At 43.8% G+C, this 20,577-nt stretch overlaps 2 protein-coding genes across 2 annotated transcripts in view; one reads left to right on the top strand and one right to left on the bottom strand.

Moving 5' to 3' along the window:
* The window catches only part of BZW2 (basic leucine zipper and W2 domains 2), a 46,952-nt gene extending 30,435 nt beyond the window's left edge, over window positions 1–16,517 (bottom strand). The window contains exons 1-2 of the mRNA XM_084793587.1: window positions 16,363–16,517; window positions 314–378 (exon numbers count right to left, since the gene is read on the bottom strand). Coding sequence (XP_084649713.1) covers window positions 314–371 — 58 coding nt within the window. The 5' untranslated portion in view covers window positions 372–378; window positions 16,363–16,517. The remainder of the gene's footprint in view (window positions 1–313; window positions 379–16,362) is intronic.
* Window positions 16,518–16,844: 327 nt separating this feature from the next.
* ANKMY2 (ankyrin repeat and MYND domain containing 2) overlaps window positions 16,845–20,577 on the top strand; it is a 36,594-nt gene continuing 32,861 nt past the window's right edge. Inside the window, exon 1 of the mRNA XM_084793585.1 lies at window positions 16,845–17,117. Within this exon, the coding sequence (XP_084649711.1) occupies window positions 17,051–17,117 (67 nt within the window). The 5' untranslated portion in view covers window positions 16,845–17,050. The remainder of the gene's footprint in view (window positions 17,118–20,577) is intronic.

Below are 20,577 nucleotides of genomic sequence, written 5' to 3'. Positions count from 1 at the left end.
TGGTCTACAGAGAGAGTTCCAGGACAGCCAGAGCTTCGCAGAAAAACCCTGTTTCAAAAAACCAAAAACCAAACCAAAACAACAACAAACAACAAAACAAACCCCAAACCAAACCATAAAAAAGAGGGGTGGCTCAGGTAGGCTATAAAAGCCATCAACAAACACTAACCATAAGCAACCTGATTTCATGGCTGCACCACAAAATAAAGGCTAGTTGGGGTTCCAGTGAGGGTTAGTTGGAAATCATGCAAACTCTTCTCCAATCTAATAATTTGGTTAGAACACATACATGTACACAACACACCACACTTACCCCTTTTCCGGGTTTTGAACCGCTGGCCTGTTAGTACTGGCTTCTGATGCTTATTCATAAAATTACTGAAAAAGAAAGACAAGTTTATGTACTTTAAGTTAGCAGTCCAAATAAACCTATCCAGATAGTAAGTACATGGTCAATCTCAACCGTGTGTGAAGATGGCCTTTAAATTGCTGGATCAGCAAAAGGGGAAAGTTTACCAAGAGTTTGCTTTTGGCAAAGGCTGGGAAACAACCACCTGCATTAATGCTGGCAGAAGTTAGACATCATGCCATGCTTTTAGGGAGTGAACGGTGACTATCTGTAAATACTGACATGTGTATATACACCCTGCACTCTAACGATTGCTTTACTAGAGCTGTTCTATAGTTACAACTCACACAACCAAGGCAAACGGACACGTTTGTGAAAGATATAGTGGCAGCATTCAACATGAGTCTAGTTAAATAAATCAAAACTTAGCCACTGCATGGGATATCCACCCAGAGCCTTATAAAAGGGCGAATCAGATCTACCAGTGCTGCAGCTCAGGATCAGACTCCATCCCTGATGATGAAATGATACTCAGTCTGCTTCTTCCCATCACACAGTGGGCTGTGGAGTCCAATGTCTGAGGCCGCTTACCTGCCTCTTTCAGGGAGGCTCCCCCAACTGTTGCTGCTGCTTCCTCTCTGCACACATTCAAATGCTTCCTCAGTAGGGGTCATCCTGTCTCTAACAGGAGTGTCCCCGGCTTTGTGTTCACACTGACTAGTGTTTTTCAGTTTTTAGCACTGGCCATTTTATTATCATATGACTGTGGTCTGTGGTCTGTTTAACCCCAACAAGGTTGGAAGACTTGTAGGCTTTTATGTAACTTTCTATATTTAACACCTAAAAATTAAGCATTTATATACCTAACTGGTAAGCTGCTGTGCTATCATGGAACAATGTTCAATTGTTAATAGGAGATGGCTCAGGGGATAAAAGCACTGGTTGCTCTCCCAGAGGTCCGGAGTTCGATTCCCAGCAACCACATGGTGGCTTGTAACCATCTATAAGGAGATTTGGTGGCCTCTTTTGGCATGAACATTATGCACATAATAACTAAATAACTAGGTATCTAGGTTGCCTAAACTACAGAGGCCAACTAAGATAGTATACGTTATCCAAAAGTTACTGCATTTATTATCTATTATTTAAAAGTGTGACTTGAAGCTGATCCTGTTGGCACAGTCCTGTATTCCCATCTATTTTGGAAGCTGAGGCAGGAGGATTTCAAGTCTAAGTCCTGCTTGAGATACAGAGAAAAAGTTACAGGACAGCCTGTGAAACTAAGTGTGACCTTGTCTCAAAATGAAGGAATAAGTAAGGAATACAAAGCGGGGCACAGCTCAGTGGTAGGGTATTGCTTAACAAGCATAAAGCCATGTACTCTACCAACTGTGATTTGAAAATGTCTAGATGTCTTCAATTATACCATTAAATAACCCAGAGATTTTGCGGTACCCAAGCAATTATTTACTCCTTCTTAAGCTTTAAAAGAATCATTAGCAATATGGGAAAAAGTCATTACTCAATTTATAAAAGGAACGCTCCTTCCTAGTGCTGGGGCTGAAGCTAAGTGGAAGAATGCTTGCCTGGCAGGCTCTGGGGCTTGGGCTCCATCCTCAGAGACTCCAAAACCAACCCCAAACCTGCACCCCCACCCATCACTAAAGGAGTAGATCTACCTACAGATGAAGCAACAGATGCAAAACACCACTGGACTTGGGTTTTTAACAAATTCAGAGTGAGAGGAACTGACCTACGAAGATGACTAGCTGGAAGCCCCGAGCAGGTATATATTCTTAACCAATGCAAATAGTTACTGTGTGAGGCACCAGCTTCCCTTGAGGGGTATTGGAAAAGTAGCACCCGCACATGGATTTCTTGTATAAACTGTGAAACTCATTCAGAAACCGCCCTGCTGACATTTTTATCAGATGCACCCCCAGATCAGCAAACATCTATTTGGTGCAAAAGTGATGACATATCTCCACCTTGCAGTACAACAAACACCCAAATGTATTATCACTCAGCAACCAAAAATCATCAAGAGTCTCATTAGAGCTGGGTGTGGTGGCACACAACTTTAATCCCAGCACTGGGGAAGTGGAGAGTTCCAGGCTAGCCTGCTCTACAGAGTGAGTTCCAGGATAGCCAGGGCTAAACAGAGAAACCATTTGGGAAAAAAAGTAAAATGTACCTCTGTTTTAAAAAAAAGTTTTTATTTTATGAATATCTGGAAAAATTCAAGTGTGGGATTTCCCTAGAAGTTTTATTTTCTATCCAGAATATACATTCAAAGCATTCCCTAATTAATGCTGTCTTTGTACCTTATTCTCATACCCCCTCCCCCCCCCATTGGAGAATTGTGACAGAGCACATCTACTTTTTAAAGCTTTAGCTTTTTATCAACTTCTGTGCTAAGTGCTTAAGTTTCAACACCATCTTCTCTGTGGAGAATAAATGAGTAACACATAAACAAACAAATATATATATATTTGCATATATATATGCAAAGATTTATAAACACCACCATAAACTGAAAGAAACAAACTGTTTCCTATTGTCAGGCAGAGACTGAAGGAAGAATCTGGTCACCGAGGGTACCTGTCCCTGGCCTGTTACTATTTGCAGCAGAGGCACACTCCCCTCTAATTTTAGCTCTTCATGATGCACTATAATCTACTCCAGGAAGAGTCAGCCTGTATAAGGTCCTCACTGAGCCCATGTGAAAACCCTGGCCTAAGAAAAGCCAGGGCACTTGGGATTAAAAAAACCGACGCAGCTCACACCTAGGCAATATCAAAGAACAAGCAGCAAAGAATACTCTAGCAGGACAATGTTAAAACTACACATCATTATTACCATTTATTATGATTTAGTATCATATATACCACTTTGCATTATCTGAGACTAACTAACTAGACACATGGAGCATCATTCTTTGCTCCCCACTGGAAAACCTGGCCTGTGTGTGGTTGAAGCACACTTTCAATCCTACTAGTACACTGGAGACTGAGACAGGGGGATCGCCAGTTTGATGTCAGCCTGGGCTGGGCTACACAGAGTCAAATGAAATGAGACAGACACCAAGCTAGGAAGGTTTCAATCCTCTGCTGTCACCCTGAATGAGTGACAGCTTACCCCAGCACTTGGACGTTTGTTCATATGCATTGGCTTTGTCTCTTCTTGTCTGGTCTGGTTTAGTTTATCTCTAAATTCTGATAACCTGCCTTCCAGGACATGCATACTGCTGCACTAGGCACACAACAGTGATGCTGTCTATTCACACATCTTCAGCTTAGGAACATGGATGCTCTAAAGCAGATGGCAGAAAAATAATACTCAGCTTCATGGTCTCATCTCTATTCCAATTACTATGGTCTGAAGAAGCCATATGCAAATGAATCCTGCAAGACAGCTCGGAGCAGAAAAGTCTTGTCTGCAAAGCTGATGACATGAGTGTGATTTCTGGAACCCATTAAGGACAGAACCTACTCCATAAAGTTGTCCTCTGCTCTCCACATATGCAGTGGCACACATGCGCTTCTCTCCTGTCTCTATGCATGAACACTTTACACACATGTGTATACAACGATGATAAATAGAAAAAAGTAGGAAATATGAAAACAAATGGTTATGTAATATAGTAACTATTACAATGTATTCAACACGGTTATTTCTAATGAAGGAATTTGTTCACAACCTCTAACATAGTAGCCAGCAGATAGATATATTTGACTACTGAACCTTTTAGGAGGATTGAAGACCTAAATGTTTAATTTTATTTCATTCTTATTAATATAAATTTAAATAATCAACCTGGCTAATGTAGGCAATGTTATTTTAAAACACTTCTTATGATTTCAAATACATAATAAAAACATATGGAAAAGTGTACATGTTTCTCAGTGAGCATGAGAGTATATGTCCCCATTTTCTGCCTACACACAAGAGGGATTCATGTCGATGAGGGAGGCTCTTTGGGGCACTGGGAGGTGCTACCCTCTGGGAGAAGGCTCCAAGAAAGCCAGCGTGTCTCCTTCTTTTCCTCAGTTGTTTTCTTGCCCTGGCCTCCAAGCCTACCTCCCTCTGCCGGTCTCTATTACGATAACTACAGAAGGGCACTTCCAGTTATTGATTTGAGGATTTGGGGTTCAAGAACCAACCTTTTATGTTTTTCTGCAAAGTGCCACATGAAAGCTGATTTTGTTCAAAACACGCTAAGAGGGAAGGCAGGTGGAGCAGATTGTTTCCCATGAGTGGGAGATAAATACTGGGAGAGCAAGTTAGGAGTAACCTGAGATCCTGTATATGCCTAGGAGTGGAATAGTTGGGCCATTTGATAGTTGTGGCAATGCATTCTGATGAAAATATCTTACGTTCCAAGAGACTAGAAACTTTTCTGGATCTCACAGCCAGATTGAGTTATACATTTTAGAGTCACTTACAACTGCTAGCCTACACTACCCCTGACACCAAGGGGAAGGCCTATTGAGCTTGCCTTCAAGAAACAATGTAACAATTAACCCTAGTTGCCTTGGATTTCCCTGTAATCAACGTTTACAACATAAGCTAATACATAGCTTTGTTCTTACATACATTATGTGCTCTCTCATGGCCCTGACCAGGCAGTAGTGTGTGTGTGTGTGTGTGTGTGTGTGTGTGTGTGTGTGTGTGTGTGTGTGTGTGTGTGTGTGTGTTATGGTAATCATTTACTGGAAACAGCAAAGAGGCTGAAGGGTGGCTTTATAAAATGCGTGTTCCCCACCAAAATGTTGGACAGGACACACAGATACTGCTTGATAAAAAATTATCTTTATAATACTGGTTGTTATCTGGGTCAGTTGGCGTTAGTGACTTCATCCTTTGTAAAAATTCTGTTAAGGATTTCTGTGAAGTGGTCCTCATTCCTTCCCCATGTGATGCTTTTTGTGCTGTTCAGTAAAAAGAACAAAGCCCTTTGTTAGAGACCGATACACAGATTCTGAAGACAACATTCTGGCAGGTACTAAACACTGTCAGACTCACGTAACAGACAGACAGGATGATGAAAGAGACAGAGAAAGTGAAACAGAGAATTCAAATCTGGGTACTTCCTTGGTCAAATGACACCAAGGGGAAGGGCTTTGATTACTTTCCTCAATGAGACACCAAAGCATTATTGGTGGCTCTGTGTTTATTAGTAATGTTTCCAAACCCACTGAAAAAATGTAACTTACATTTGTAATACTGATACATTCTTCCCACACTGATAATTTTATACCCTATGATATTCAGGGAAGAGGGTGGAAGATAGAGGGGAAAATAAGAGATTTGCCAAGAGAAGGAAGAAGAGAGGTGAGGGCTGGAGAAATGGCTCAGAGATTATGAGCACCTGCTGCTCTTCCAGGGGACAAGGACTCTAGTCCCAGAATTCACAGGATGGTTCACAACCATCTACAGCACCAGTATCAGGGGATCTGATGCTGTGATGTTTTGAGAGACAATACTGGCCTGCCCCCCCCCCCCATAGGCTCACCATGTCTGAATGCTTGTCTCCAGTAAGTGGAACTGTTTGGGAAGGAGGTGTGGCCTTGTTGGAGGAAGTGTGCCACCATCATCTCCTCTTTAAAAAGATTTGTATTGTTTGTTTGAGTGTTTTGCCTGTATGTCCCTGTGTGCTAATTGCATACAGCACCTGCTGGGCCAGAAGAAGCCATCAGATCCCCTGGAACTGGAGTCATGGCGGCTGGTAAAGACACCATGTGGGTGCTAGGAACCAAATCTGGGTCCTCTGAAGAAGAGTGGCAAGTGCTTTTACTAGCTAAGCCTCTCCAGTAACCTCAAATCCTTTAAATAGACTTGCAAATTGTCCCCTTTAAAAATCTCTGAAGCAGCCAGGCATGGTGGCACACGTCTTTAATCCCAGCACTGGGGAGGCAGAGGCAGGCGGATTGCTGTGAGTTCAAGGCCAGCCTGGTCTACAAAGTGAGTCCAGGACAGCCAAGGCTACACAGAGAAACCCTGTCTCAATGCCCCCCTCCCCCAAAATCTCTGAAACTAGACACCATGCCATGGTGCATGCCTGTAATTCCAGCACTTGGGGAGGCAGAGGCAGGTTTATCTCTTTGAGTTGAAGGCTATCCTGGTTAACAAAGTGAGCCCAGGATAGCCAAGCTACACAGAGAAACCCTATCTCAGGAAACACACACACACACACACACACACACACACACACAATTATGTGACATGTGCAAGTGAGCCACCTGCACGCAGGTGCAGTGGAGGCCACTGAGGGCATCAGATTCCCCAGCACTGGAGTTAATCATGATTGTGACTATCCTGACATGGAAACTGGGGCTCATATTAGGTCTTCTGCAAGAGCAGTAAACACTCTTCACCACGGAGCCTTCTCTCCAGCCCCTTAAACACACTGTCATTAGAACTTGGAATTATGTGACATACTCTGGCATTTTTTTTTTTCTTTTAAGCTTAGAAAAGACAATATGGTTTGTTAGTAGCCTTTATTACTGTGAAGTGATAGTATGGAGAGGCTGAAAACACCAATAAACTAAACCAATATGAAAAAGACACAGAATAAAAAGTTCACATCTTAAACTTTCTTATACTGACCATATGTCCTAGAGGAATGATAATTTTAATCCTTTAATGTTACCTTAGGTGCCCTTTCATTAAGAAAAAAAATGCTTTTATGCATGAGAATTGCATGTACATTAAATAAAAAACAAAAGTTATATTGTAATTATCTTCAATGTTTGTTTCTTTAGACAAGCATTGGATCCTTGTTAGATAGCTGAACAGATGTTGCAGGAGAAAGGTGTATGTGTGCATATGGGGCCAGAGCAGGCTGCAGATGTCTTTCCCTATTGCTCTCTTTGCATTAATGTCTGGAGATAACATCTCTCACTGATTCAGAAGCTCGCCAATTGAGCCAAACTGGTTGGTCAGCAGGCTCTCAGGACCCCACCTGCCTCTGCTCTCTGGTTCTGGGGTTACAGGCATGGGCACCCAGACCCAGCTAGTTTTAAAGTAGGTGCTTGAGATTCAAATTCAGGTTCCCAGGCTTGCTGAGCAAGTAAGTGATCTTCCCCTACGAGCCAACTTCCAGTCTTGAGAAAGTTCTTTTTAAAGACAAGGTTCCCACGACTCCCTCTTTCTGTATATTGAATGAAAAAAAGAAAAAAGAAATGGAACATGACTGTTCTGAGATATGGTGGAAGAGAAAGTTTATTGTAGATAAAAGGGAGAGCATCGTCAAAGGCAGAGCCATCTGGGAGAGTCCAGAGTGGACATGACCCTGAACCGTGTGAGGAGATGGGGAGGGGAGTGAAGAGAGAAGCCACTGACCGAGAAGGGCAACTTGGGTCAAAAGACTGACCAAGAGAGAGGCATAGCCCCAAATGGATAGATTATATAGGGAAGAGCATCCCAGACCCTGGGCTGGAGAGTTCAGGGGTAGGTGGTGGGGTATGCCAACCACACTCTGTAGGCTATGTATGTATGCAAGACTAAGGGCTACTGGGAGAACCTGGCAGCCAGGTCCACTTTGCTATGTTAAATAGGCATGTCATTTCATTTGTCCCACAGTTTGAGACTGAACATATATCTCCCTGGCTTGTCTGAAACTACCATGTTAAGCAGGGTGGCCTTGAACTCACTGAGATTCATCTGTCTCTGCCTTAGGAATGCTAGGGTTAAAGGCTTCCACCACCACACCCAGGTAAGAAAGTGACTTTAATACAAGATCTCCTCTCCACATAGATGTTTGGTGCTTACAGGGTGCACAACAAAGGCCTTCTGAGTTGGAGAAAACCAGGAGATGAGGATCAGCAAAGATTAGAATGCCAAGTACCAGATATCAACTCATAAAAGCCGAGAAACCCAAAACTGACAGGCACGCTTTGTGCTTATAGTTCATAAGCAGAGTCAGAAGTTGAGCTAGTACAGTACTTGAGGGCTTTAATCAAAGGAGGAACGTACAATGGTTGGGGAAAACGACTGTAATCAGTAGGAGAAAATTGCAACATCCTGGTAACAAACCTTTCAGGAAGGTCAAAGACGGTTGGTGGCATGAATCCAAACATTTGCTCAGTTATGACTTCTTTCAACCTACAAACTCCTACCCTATTTTCTGGGACAGGGACCTGCCGAAGCCTGCCTAGCAGATGAAGCTTCAGCAGAAGGCTAAACACACACACCCATGCACTTATGCTTTAGACAATGAAAGCATGGGCTACGGAGAACTGCCGGAAGGCCAGCACACCAGAGACAAGGTGCTGGATGTATTAATCCAGTTTTATCAGTTGATCACACAATGAACTCAAATCTAAAGGAAACATGCCTGGTACCCATGGAGGTCAGATGAGGATGTTGGATCCTCAGGAACTGGAGTTACCAGCTGTTGTAGCCACCATTTGGGTGTTGAGAACTGAGCTGAAGTCCTTACAAGAGCCTGGGTTCTTAACCACAGAGCCATCTTGACAGGCCCCAAATAAGTACTAACAACAAACTATCCAAACCAGTACAGTGCTACAAACTGTTTCAAACACTTTTGTTTTCTTAGTAGTGCTAGGGTTGGAAGCCAGGATCTTGCCCCACGCAGGCAAGAGCTCTAATACTGATACCTACTCCTTTCTTACCTCATACTTTAATGTGGTTCAGGTATATGATAAGCCATTTGTTTACCTAATAAATATGCCAGGTCTGGAGGGCAGAAGGACCAGAGCAGAGAAGTTTCCTGGTATTCACATGCCAGCAGGTGCATCTTTGTCTCTATCTACTAAATTGGCCCCAGCAGAACAGAGGCCCTGGTGTCAGCTAATGTATCAGTCACTTGAACACTGGCTGGGCTGATAAATGTTGGAATAATTGGGTAGTCTTTTCCTTTCTTTGATTCTTTAGTTCATGGTTAACATCCAGAAGGAATCAATATGTTGAAAACCCCAGCTCTAAACCCACGTTCTCAATGATTTCCCACCCCCCAGACAAAGTTTGGAGGCCACAGATTTCATGTTAGCTTTGGTGATGTAGCAGAAAGATTATTGTCTCTCTGGAGATGACAAACATGGAACAAGTCCACTGTCTCCAGCAGAACACTGGCCAAAGAGCCAAGTTGTCACATTATCTTGGAAAGATATTCGTATGATTCCTGAACGAAGCGGTGTCATTACTGGCCCCATAGACCTTATAGTTTAGAATTAGGCAGAGTGGAACATAAATATTAAAATCTAATGTCAGCACTTGGGCATATTGAATTAGCATGTTACCATCAAAACAGCAAACAGTTCTCTGCAGACCTTCATTATGGAAAATGTTCATGCTTCTTTAGGAAAAGGAGCTAACTACACTGCCTCTTGGGGACATCTAGAGATTGGGGGATTTATGGCTTTATGCTTTCTGTAATGTTTGGGATCCAATGTTCAACTATTTCCTGCAACAGGCTCAAATTGAATGAAAACAATCTTCATATTCCCAAATGTATTAAGCGACATCCTTTTCCTCAAGCCAGTAGTTTCCTTGGCACCATTAAACGTCAGTTCTCTCTTCTCTTTCCTGTTCATAAAAGTCCCATTTTATTACCTTGTCCTCTGATGAAAACATAGACCATACTTCCCCCCCCCCCCTTAGAAACCACCACAGCTCTGGGAAAACTTAATAGATAAAAAATTACACACACACACACACACACACACACACACACACACACATTTTTTTTTTTGGCTCGACCATATGTGAAGAAAAGGTTGTCAGTGCAATAGCACAAAACCGCTATAGGTAGTTTATTGTATATATGTGTAATATAAATGTATATGTAAAAAATAAAAAATGACATTAACAACAAAAGCAAAAAACAAAACAAAACAAAAAAAACCCCATAAGCCACACAGTAATTACGACAGTGGTGTGTGCTGGCAGCCCTTCTGGTCCAGGACTTCTCTTTAGGTTTCCTAACCAATAGTGTATCTAACAACTATCTTTGGAAAGTCCTGCCCTAGAATGCATATGATGGTGTGCACCTTTAAAGCCAGCAGAGCCAGGTAGATCTGAGTTTTACAGGCCAGCCTAGTCTACATAGTGGGTTTCAGGATAGCCAGAGCTACATAGAGAAAACTAGTTTTGTTTTGTTTTTAAAGCCAAGCAAACAAACAAAAACTTTCTCCTCTAACATAAAAAGAAGTTGGAAAGAAGGGAAAACTGTAATTTCCTACTCATACAAACTCATTATCCTATTCACATTTAAATAATTAAAAGAATTAAATCTAGCCAAATGGTTACTCTCTCCTTGATATTAAAGTGGGCATTATTTTTTCTCTATCATTACATGTTTCTCTATAACTGACAAAACAAAAATAAAAAAAAAGAGCTATCACAGAAAATCGTGTTAGAATAATGATAGCACTGTCTTTTGGCAATGACTACAGAACGGCCATTCATTAATCCACCTTAAGCTTGATTTTCAAAGTGGACAGCTTACAAATAGGACTATCTGAGCATTTCTGGCACTCTTCAGTCAACACATGCCAAATTTAGAACAGGCCAAATCATTCCACTTGGCACCTAACCTCCCAAAAGACACTTGCTGAAGAGATCTGTCCCCAATAAACAGACTCTAGAGAGGGCTAAGAATGAGAAGTCTAACTGTACACAACTTGCTTATATTGGTAGGTTCTATGTTAATTAAATGCTTTAAAAAACTCCTTCAAAGTTAAGAAAGTGATGTTTAAATAATATTGACTAATTATTTTGAATGTAAGGGCTCCAACTCAATGCTCCACGCTTGCTAAGTGCTTTCCCAACCACCAGAAAAAACTGTCAATGTCAAGAAGCACAAGCTATGAAGTTCCAAAAATCAGGAAGCAGGTGTCCATGACAGCATTCAGTTAAACCAAGTGCGAGTAAGAATCCAGGCACACACCCTGTCCCGACCCTGTCCTTGGCTTTCCTGCATTAATAAACTCATCCTGGCTATGCTGACACTGCTCCGAACAGTTAGCAAAGCTGACATAGCTCTCAAAAGTCCTGCCACTCCTTTTTTGGGAATGACTTCTTAGTTGGCTTAAAAGACAGAGAATCAGTATCTCCCCTAGATTCACAACTTGGTTATTCTCAGATAAACTAAATATGTGTTCTTCTTTAGATTTGGCTACAAATGGCTTTGTCAGTTTTAAAAGGGATGTTAACTGCCTGCCAGTAAGATAGCCATAAACCTGAGAAACAAGCAAGAAGTAACACCTATTTCCTTCCAGTTGTGTTGAAAAGGTAAACCATGATGTCATGCGCTTAGTCCTCTGCAGAGTCAGGTGTGACTGTCTTAGCACTCCAGTGAATAATTGCATAACCTAAGCGCCAAGCATTCACATTACTTTCTTATGTAGCATGGGGCAGGGGTGGGGGTGGGGTGGGGGATGGGGTAATGCCCTAGCGGACTGTGATACTTCCAAGTGTCCACTTGAAAATCTCATTGGAAACACTTCCAATATCTTCACAAGGAAGAAGGATGGTTAGTGAAGTTAGTCAAACGGCTTCAGCCAACAATAACGCTGTCAGCCTTGTCTCCTGTGTGTTCCCACTCAGTCCCAGACTCTAAAAGTCCCAGATAGATGACAGCAATTGCACAGCATGTTCTTCTTAAATAGTTCAGAACGCATCTCTGAATGATAAAGGATCTTTTGAAAACAGAAGCATACGACTTCAGTTTAAAAAAGTTAAAAATGACTTAATAGCATTAAATTTCCAGCCAACCAAGAAACATACCTAGTATAAGTAAGTCCAAGGAGTCAAATAGCAAGGGGAAAAAAAAAAAACTTCCCCATGAGATAGTGAAAGGCAGCTGTCAATGACCTTGCAAAGCGCTATCTTTAAGCAGACAGTGAAAGACCAGGCCCTTGAATGGGACGACCAAGAGTGGCATGCTAAATTTGTGAGAATGTTTTCCTAGCTGGTAGTACTGGAATGTCAAGAAGCCCATAGACTTCAAATGTCTCAAGACTTCTTGCCCTTGGTTATGGCTATGTGTGTTTAGTGCCACACCATTTCACACTGCCAGGAAGGATTAGTCAACTAGGGAAACAAATCTACCTAAAATAACTTTGAGATCAAATGAATTCAACTCAGCATGTAGTGAGCTCCTACTAATTGCAAGATATGGGGTTATTGCTTCAGAAACACAGAGCTGACCTGCTGAGTTTACAGAGGCCCAAACAATTATTAAAAATTGTAATAGGATGTAATGAAAAAGGGGGGTTGCTAAGTTATATCATTTTCCTAGATTTTTGTTTTGTTTTGTTTTTTTGAGTCAGGGTTTTTCTGTGTATCCTTCCTTGTCTGTCCTGGACTTGCTTTGTAGATCAGGCAGTCCTGGAACTCTCGGGAGTTCCATATGCCTCTGCCTCCCAAATGCTGGGATTAAAGGCAGACGTCATCACGCCTGGCTTTTTTTTTTTTCTCATTTGTTTGTTTCTCTGGGTAGTTCCTGCTGTCCTGGACTTGCTTTGTACCAGGCTGGCCTCAACTCAGAGATCCACATGCCTCTGCATCCCAGCGTGCTGGGATTAAAGGCGTGCACCACTGAGCCGGACTAAGTTATAACATAGTCACATGGAATGCAGATCCAGAAACAATGGTGTTAATTTGAAGGCTGGTCTGAGGGGGTTGGCTGGTTACCATAATACAGGTAATTTAGAGGGTTGCCCACAATGGCACTAGCCGTCTTGTCATCAGTGCCACACTTGTGCAAAGACAGTATGTCCCAGCAACTGTTTGAGGGTCTAAATGCCTCTCATTGGACAAGGTGCATGCTGGGAAAAAAAATAGTTCTATGTGGAAAGAAGAGTAATTCCAAGCAAGCAAGAGGAGAGAATGGGTGAACAGGAAAGGCAAAGAATTCCAGGAAAAGGAGAAGAAAGTTACTGGCAGGTTGAGAAAGCAGCTTCTGGTAACCTTAGGGCAGAGAGTGGGAGGAGCTGGTCACTGGAAACACCTGCCGGGACCACAAGTTAGAGCCTAACTCAGTGGCCAATGAAAGGGTGATTGTGCTTGGTGTTTACTCAACTGTCAACTCCTTCAAATAGGCAGGTGGAAGAGGTGAGGAAAAAAACTTAGGAAACTACAGCAGACAAGTCATAGAAAAAGGTGATGGGACACGCACGGCATCTCAGAAATGACTGTTTTCTGAAAACGTGCAGACAGAACCCAGAGAATATACATATATGGATCTAAATCTTCCATTATGTGACAGTGTGTTAATATGATCATATAGGATAGCTAGTCTGGGAGGATGTGGACTTTCCCACTTACCACAAAGCAAAAAAGAGCGAGAGTAAAGCTTTGTGTTGTCTCAAACCCAGGGATAAGTGGCTGAGGCACCTATTTAACACATCAAAGCTGACCCAGAGGCCAGGTCCTCCCAGCATCCCTCAGTCCTTACCTGTTACAGGGTGTGACTGGCATACCTGAACTCTCCAGGCCAAGGGCTGGGCTGCCCTTCCCTTAGAGACTCTTCCTATATAATCCAGCAATGTTAGTTACCTGCCTCTTTTATCTTTTGCCTTCTTGACTGTTGTATCTGGCTCCCCTCTCTCTCTTCTCCTCACATGGCTCAGAGTCATGTTCACTTTGGAATCTCCCAGATGTCCCTGCCTCTGGCTCTGCTCTCCCTTTTATCTACAACAAACTTTCTCCTCCGCCAAACCTGGGAGCAGTCACGTTTTCTTTTATTTCCGTTTTTAATTCATCTGGTATTCCATCATACTGAGGAGCAGTCATGTTCTTGCTTTCTTTCTCATTCAATTTGACTGTGTTTTTACTTTTTAATCTCTGAGACAGGGTCTTACTATGAAACCCTGGCTAGGCTGGAACCAGTTTTGTAGAAAGATATGCCAGCCTTTGCCTCCAGAGTGATAGGATTAAAAGTGTGTACCACCACACCCTGCAAAAGGTTTTTAAAGACACGTCAAAAGGATCTAATCCCAGCTTCCACACTTCCTAACAGTGGGGTTGTGCGCAAATTAACTTCCTTTGGTTTCTGGTCATATTTTCATAAATGAAGATATTACTGGCTAGTTTTGGATCTATAGTAACAATGATTAAAATAATCCTATGCACAGCATCTGGCAGAATATCTGGAACAGATTAGATAGTCAAAATGAATAATTATTTCATTATCAGAGTTCTTTGATGAGAATACATTTCAATAAACCCATTAACTAATCTCATTTTGATATTAAATATTTCTATTGTACAGTGCTAGTACCAAAACACTTCTGCACACTATCTATTCGGTATCTGCTTCCAAATTCAAACCGAACACAATTCCTCTCCACTTCTAGGTGGATGTTTTCCTTTGTCCTTAAATATCATCAACCCTAAATTAAAGTCACGCATTCAGAAGACTAAATACCCATCAGTGCTTAAAGCGCCAAGAAAACACATCCTAGGTCTCTAGCCTCGAGGAACCGACAGCCCCAGTGAGACAAACAGGTGTGACCTTCAAGTAACCATGGCCCAGATTTGGCACAAGAGATGGAAATACTGGCGGTTAAGTACCCAATTTTGTCTATGCATCTGCTGATACGATGTGTAGTCACATGGTGGGGTTACTCTGAGGCATTTTCTAGGTTTATGGGTTTCTCTGGCACATGAATTGCTGTGGCAGTAGCACCCGCGGGTTACACAACGCTGGTCACTCTCAGAAGCCCCACTGCTTGTCTGAACAGCCACATCATTTAAAAAAACATCATCAAACAAAAGTTTCTTTGTTATACATTGAGATGAATAATTACAACCATTTTCATGTGAGAATCTGCTCCTCCCTCCCCAAGCTGAAGCTCTGTGTGTCTGTGGTTGTTGGGGGATGGGCAGCAGGAGTTGAGAAAAGAGTCTGGCTAATGACAAGAAATAGGGAACATCATCCCTGGGTCTTAGAAATGTTAGTATATATATACACGCTTCGAGCAAAAATGAAGTGCGGGGACAGAGGCAAAAGCATTTTACGTTATATATGGCACTGTGGAACGAAAGAGTGGTCCTGGGGATACTTAATTAAAAAAAAAAAACCTACATAATTATTCAGGTATTTCTCCCTGGCACAGTTGTGTCTGGAAGGAAACATCAATATCAGTCTGTAGAGAAACAACAGTAAACCTAAACACGCATTTCTGAAGAAGCTGTGACTGACTGACACTGTACAACGCTACAGATAAGCACCTCGGAGGATGAGTGCATATTCTAGCAAGCACGTCTTGCATCTGAGCCACATAAAGGTACACACTTTATTCACCCTTGATCTACCTACGGTGGACGCTCCACATCACCGTTGAATGAAGGCTGGATTAAGAGACTAATCTAAGGCTATATATAGACAGCAACACCAATTTAATCCCCGCCCTCCCCAGCCTCCCCTCCCTAGTTTCATAAATCCTCAATCCCGAGTTACAAAGACAGACAACTCTCTCAGAGCAGAGATATCCCACATCCCAACGAAGTAGCAGTGCAAGAGTAAATGGCTTCTATATATCCTTAACGAACACCACAGGTCCAGGTTCTATGGCTTCCACAGAGGCCAAGAGATGGCAGACAAGTTAATGAGGAGGGCGAGGTTTGCAAAAAGAAAATTACCTTCTCCAAACCTCTCCCGGTCGTAAGCTCGCCTCGTTAGTCCCCCCTCAACCCTCCCGGGAGTGGGCCTCCCTAGGGATCGTTCGGACCAAGAACGAGACCATGTGCACCCGCAGCTTCAACCGCGTGGCTAGCTCGCGGCCCGCCTGCGGTCCCCGGGGCTCCTGGGGCGGCCAAACGTAGCGAGATCTGGGTCTTCTTCCTCAAGGGGCACCAGTACATGGTACGTGCTCGAGTGCTGGGGCGGCGCGGGGGCTCCTCTACCAAGAGGCAGGCAACCGCCCCGGGAGGCACATGCTCCCTCCACGCCAGCTCCAGCCGGGTGGGAGCCCCAGGCTCGGAGGCGGCTGCCGCTCCCTCAACCCTCCGGTTCCCACCGCCTCCACCTAGCTGCCTCTTACCTGTCCAAGGAGGGAGCGACGACGCGCGAGACTGGTGGCTGCGGCGGATTCTGCAGCAGCGGCGGCGGCGGCGACAGCGGCTGAGGCAGACAATGGAGGAGTGAAGGACAGACACATTGACACAGACTCACGGAACCCGGCTTGGCTCCGCCTCCCGTCCCGGCCCCGCCCCTGCCCCGCCCCTCTCCCGAACCGCGCCACTCTAGGGGTAGTGTAGCCAGCCTAGCGGCATTCCGATGCCTTTTGCATGTCCTCATGGAAGCTACTGCCAGGAAAAGAAGTGCTATATTACAACTAAAGGAAAAATATGTGCATGTACTTCTTAATAGGCTATCATTGTGATACAAAGCCTAGGAGATACGTTGCTTCCCCCCTTCAAATTTCTCCTTCTGGTTTGGACCTTACGGGCTGCTCCAATTGGAGTCTCTTGCTGCCGCTTGCAGCTCCTCCTCCCGACCCTGCCAATGAAGCGCGGGGGCGGGACTTGCGGAGAGCTCCCACCCGGCTCGCTGGAGCTCGCCTCACCCGCCAGCCTCAAGCCACAAGACCCTGGCGAGCGCCACTTCTCTGAGCTGCTACCCCCGGCCTGGAGTTGCCTGGCCGTGGCGGAGTTCCACGACGCACACACGTCTCTCATTTTTACAAACCTTCCCAAAGAAATAGAATAAGCTTCAAGCTGGCGGGAACGATGGGTCACATAAAGAAAGGCGAGCTGACCCAGGAGGAAAAGGAGCTGCTAGAGGTGATCGGGAAAGGTACGGGTGCAAGGCTGGTAAACGGGGTGCTGCACACCGGTGGCCGCGGGGCGTTGAGGAGCCTGGGGCGCCCGGGGGACCTTGGGCAACTTGCAATCCGGAAAAAGCCTTTCTGTCTCTTGCTGGGGACCGATTGCAGGGGCGGGGAGATGGGAGGCAGAGGCGTTGCGGCCATCAGATCTAGGTTGCCGAGCTTAGACCTCTAAATCAGCTTTTTGGAAATCGACCGACTGTCAGTACCCCTCGCAGACTGTAAAGCGTGGCCCTGGGGCGCTTGCCTCAGCGTGTGCATGCTTGCCAGCTTCTCGGATGTTTTGACCACAGTCAGTCCAGACCACAGTGGCCTGGTATTTCTAGGCTCTTAGGCGGGTGTCTAAGGGGCCCTTTCGACTTCCGGAGGCAGAAGGATCTGTATCCCTTGTGGATCTCCGCCCCTTCTGTGGGTGGAGGGAGCTCTCAGCAAGAGGGGTTCTTTATAAGGGCACAGAACTACGTCTGTATGTGTCGCCTTGAGCTTTCTGCATCCAGGGCCTCTGGCTGGCTTCTTGTATGCCGGCTGGCTCAGGAACTCTCCTCAGTAAGGCGAGGAGATAGTCTAGACACTCATTGTCGCCCTTAGTCGAGGAATTAGACCTCTGTGGTCTTATTATGCTCCTTCGTGTTTCCCTTGCACTTTGTGGATTCAAGTCCCGCCCCCGCTGTGCAGCTAGTAGGAAGGAAGCCAACCAGAAGCCATGTTTCCCCGCTAATCTCTGAGTGGCTGTCCCAGATGAGGTTCTAGGCTGCATCATGTTACCTGGCAGGTGACATAAGGTGACTGACACTTTGCTGAGATGAGGATGCAGGCCTAAGGGCATGACTAATGTTGATGCTTTAAATTTAAGAATTAAATATCTGCCCTCGAATGGCAGAGAAGCTAGATATTCTAATACCGGGTTCCTGGGTACAGTCTTCTACTTAGCCAGACTCAACCTAGACTACAGACAGGAAGACTAATATATTCTTCCTAATAAGGAATGCCCACATGTCTAAAGAGTATCAAAAGAGAAAACAGTACAGGGTTTGAACCCAACAGGCGACTAGGAACTGATCTCACTTCTAAATTAGTCATGACTAGATTCTCGGGATAATCAATATTTGCAGAAAATCTCAGAGCTCTGGAGCGGGTTCTTATTCTGCGAACTGCATGGCTGTCAAAGACTTCTGGCTTTCCGTGCTGTCTCTGGGTTAGTGTGTCCCTGCCTTTAGTAGGTCTGGCATTTAATTCAGTGAACAGGAACCCCAGCTGCGTGCTGAGACTGTATCTCAAAAGTAAGAGAGGACAGATCAACGCATAATCCACCAGCGATGGGAATTCTGATTTTAAACAGGCCAGCGCTGTCACGTGTTCAGTTGAAAGTGAACACCAGTGCACAGCTGGAGAAAATAACGTGTCTGAAAGGAGAGGCATACGTTCTTGGATGGATTTGGTCATGCGCACAGAATTTATTCTAAGGTGTCAAGCAGAACGTGTGCTTATCACTTCTATTTCTTAAGTCACTACATGCTCAAGGTTTGTGAGTACACAGGCGAATGTTTTCACTGTCTTAATTTCCCCAAGCCAATGAATAAAGAACCAAGGTGGATTTAGTTTGTAATACATTCTTGTCATATTAAGGTATTTGAGCCGTTAATGCTCTCAGGAAAAGTACGAGGAGATAGGAAAAGATAAGGCAACAGTGAATGCCATTCTGAACACATGGCAAGAGCTCATACATTTAACCTAGAAGAGCTAAGGTTTCGTGAGTTTTTTTGTTTGTTTGTTTGTTTGTTTTCTGAATTATAGCATGATGCACCATGTAATGGCCATTTACTATGTGTCTGGGCTAGATCTAGGAACCTCAACTGAGAAAATACCTCCAGCATGTTGCCTGTAGGCAAGTCTGTGCCAACACCTGGAGTGGAAGAACTTTTAGAATCCGTGAAGAAATCTGCTGTTCCAAAACACAAGTTATAGTAGATATAGAATAAGTGTCTTAATTTTTTTAAAAATGATTTTTAAAACATTTTATGTGTATGGTTGTTTGTGTTGGAAAGTGTAGATACTCTTGGAGGCTAGAGGGTATCAGATCCCCTGGAGCTGAAGTTATAGGCAGTTGTGAGCCACCAATTGTGGGTGCCATGGTTCTGGGAACTGAACTCCAGCCCTCTGCAAAAACAGTGTGCACTAGTAGACTGTCTTATAGCTGATGGTAGCATTTATATTCTATATTTTTCTTTTAATGTTAAGGCACTTGTGGGCCAAACGATGGCTTAGTGTATAAAATCCTTTCTGAGCAAACTAGACAACTTGAGTTTGGTCCCTGGAACTGACATGAAGATGGACGGAGAACTGTCTCGATGAAGTTGTCCCCTGACTTCCATATATGTGCTATGGCATGTGCTATGGCTATATGGTGCTTGATACTGTGGTATATAATTTTATTTATACATAAGCATTATAGCAACCACCAATCCAATTCCTATTTTAAATGTTCAAGCATCCATTTTGGAGGTCTGGGGTGACCTTATTGACCTTGTAGACCTGGGTTCAGTTCCCAGCACTCACAAGCTGGCTCACATACATCTGTAACTCCAGTTCCAGGGGATCCAATGCCATCTTCTGCTTTCCACAGACGCCAGGCGGATTTGTGGTACACATACACACATATAGGCAAAATGCTCATGCACATAAATGAGTATTTTTTGAGGTCTACTAAATAGCTATTCAAATCTATACACACCCAGAACATGGTTCTGTGGTAGAGCTCTTACCCCACATGTATTAACTAGGACTTTAGTTCCATCCCTACTACCTCAGAAGAATGGTAATTGCTCTGAATGTAAAATAAGAAGAGCATTGTAGGTGCTAGTTTTTTAAACTCTGTTTTATTTGGGGTTCTTTAATGCCTCTACCTCCCTTCTGATTCCCCAACCCTAGGTAGGAGAGAAAGAAAGTTAGAAGGGAAAGAGGACATAGACCTCTTTAGACTTAGTTCTGGCTGGTTAGGGTCATCAGGTTCTTTGCAAGAATACCAATCTCAGTCGTCAGGATATCCAGCAGTCCAGCAATAGGAAACAGCAAATGCAGCAGGATGAACAAGCAGCCTTCTTTCTCCTTGAAGCCCCTTCCTCTCTCCGGGCTCTCATATTTATACTCTCTCCAGCCCCAACATGCTCTGTAGTGGAAGTTGTTTTGTTTTAATTCAGTTATGTTAATATAAAAATGTTTTTGTTTTAATCCCAGGTGTGGGATATGGGACGGCCTTAGTTTATCCACTGCTGGTAATAGCCTCATGCAGCTTGGAGAGGGGCATGGTCTTTGCCAGCTGCAGTTCATGCATCTCAAAAGGCTGAGGTTAACAGACTGTGTGATCTGTTTGTATGCATGTATGTGTCTCCGTGGATGGGATATAGTGTGTATTTTCTCTTGGTCCTTGTT

Source organism: Acomys minous (assembly GCF_964271855.1).
Source record: "Acomys minous genome assembly, chromosome: 8".
In the NCBI taxonomy this organism is placed as follows: Eukaryota; Metazoa; Chordata; class Mammalia; order Rodentia; family Muridae; genus Acomys; species Acomys minous.
The sequence above is the reverse complement of the archived record's forward strand: the minus strand, read 5'-3'. Positions and strand labels throughout refer to the sequence as shown.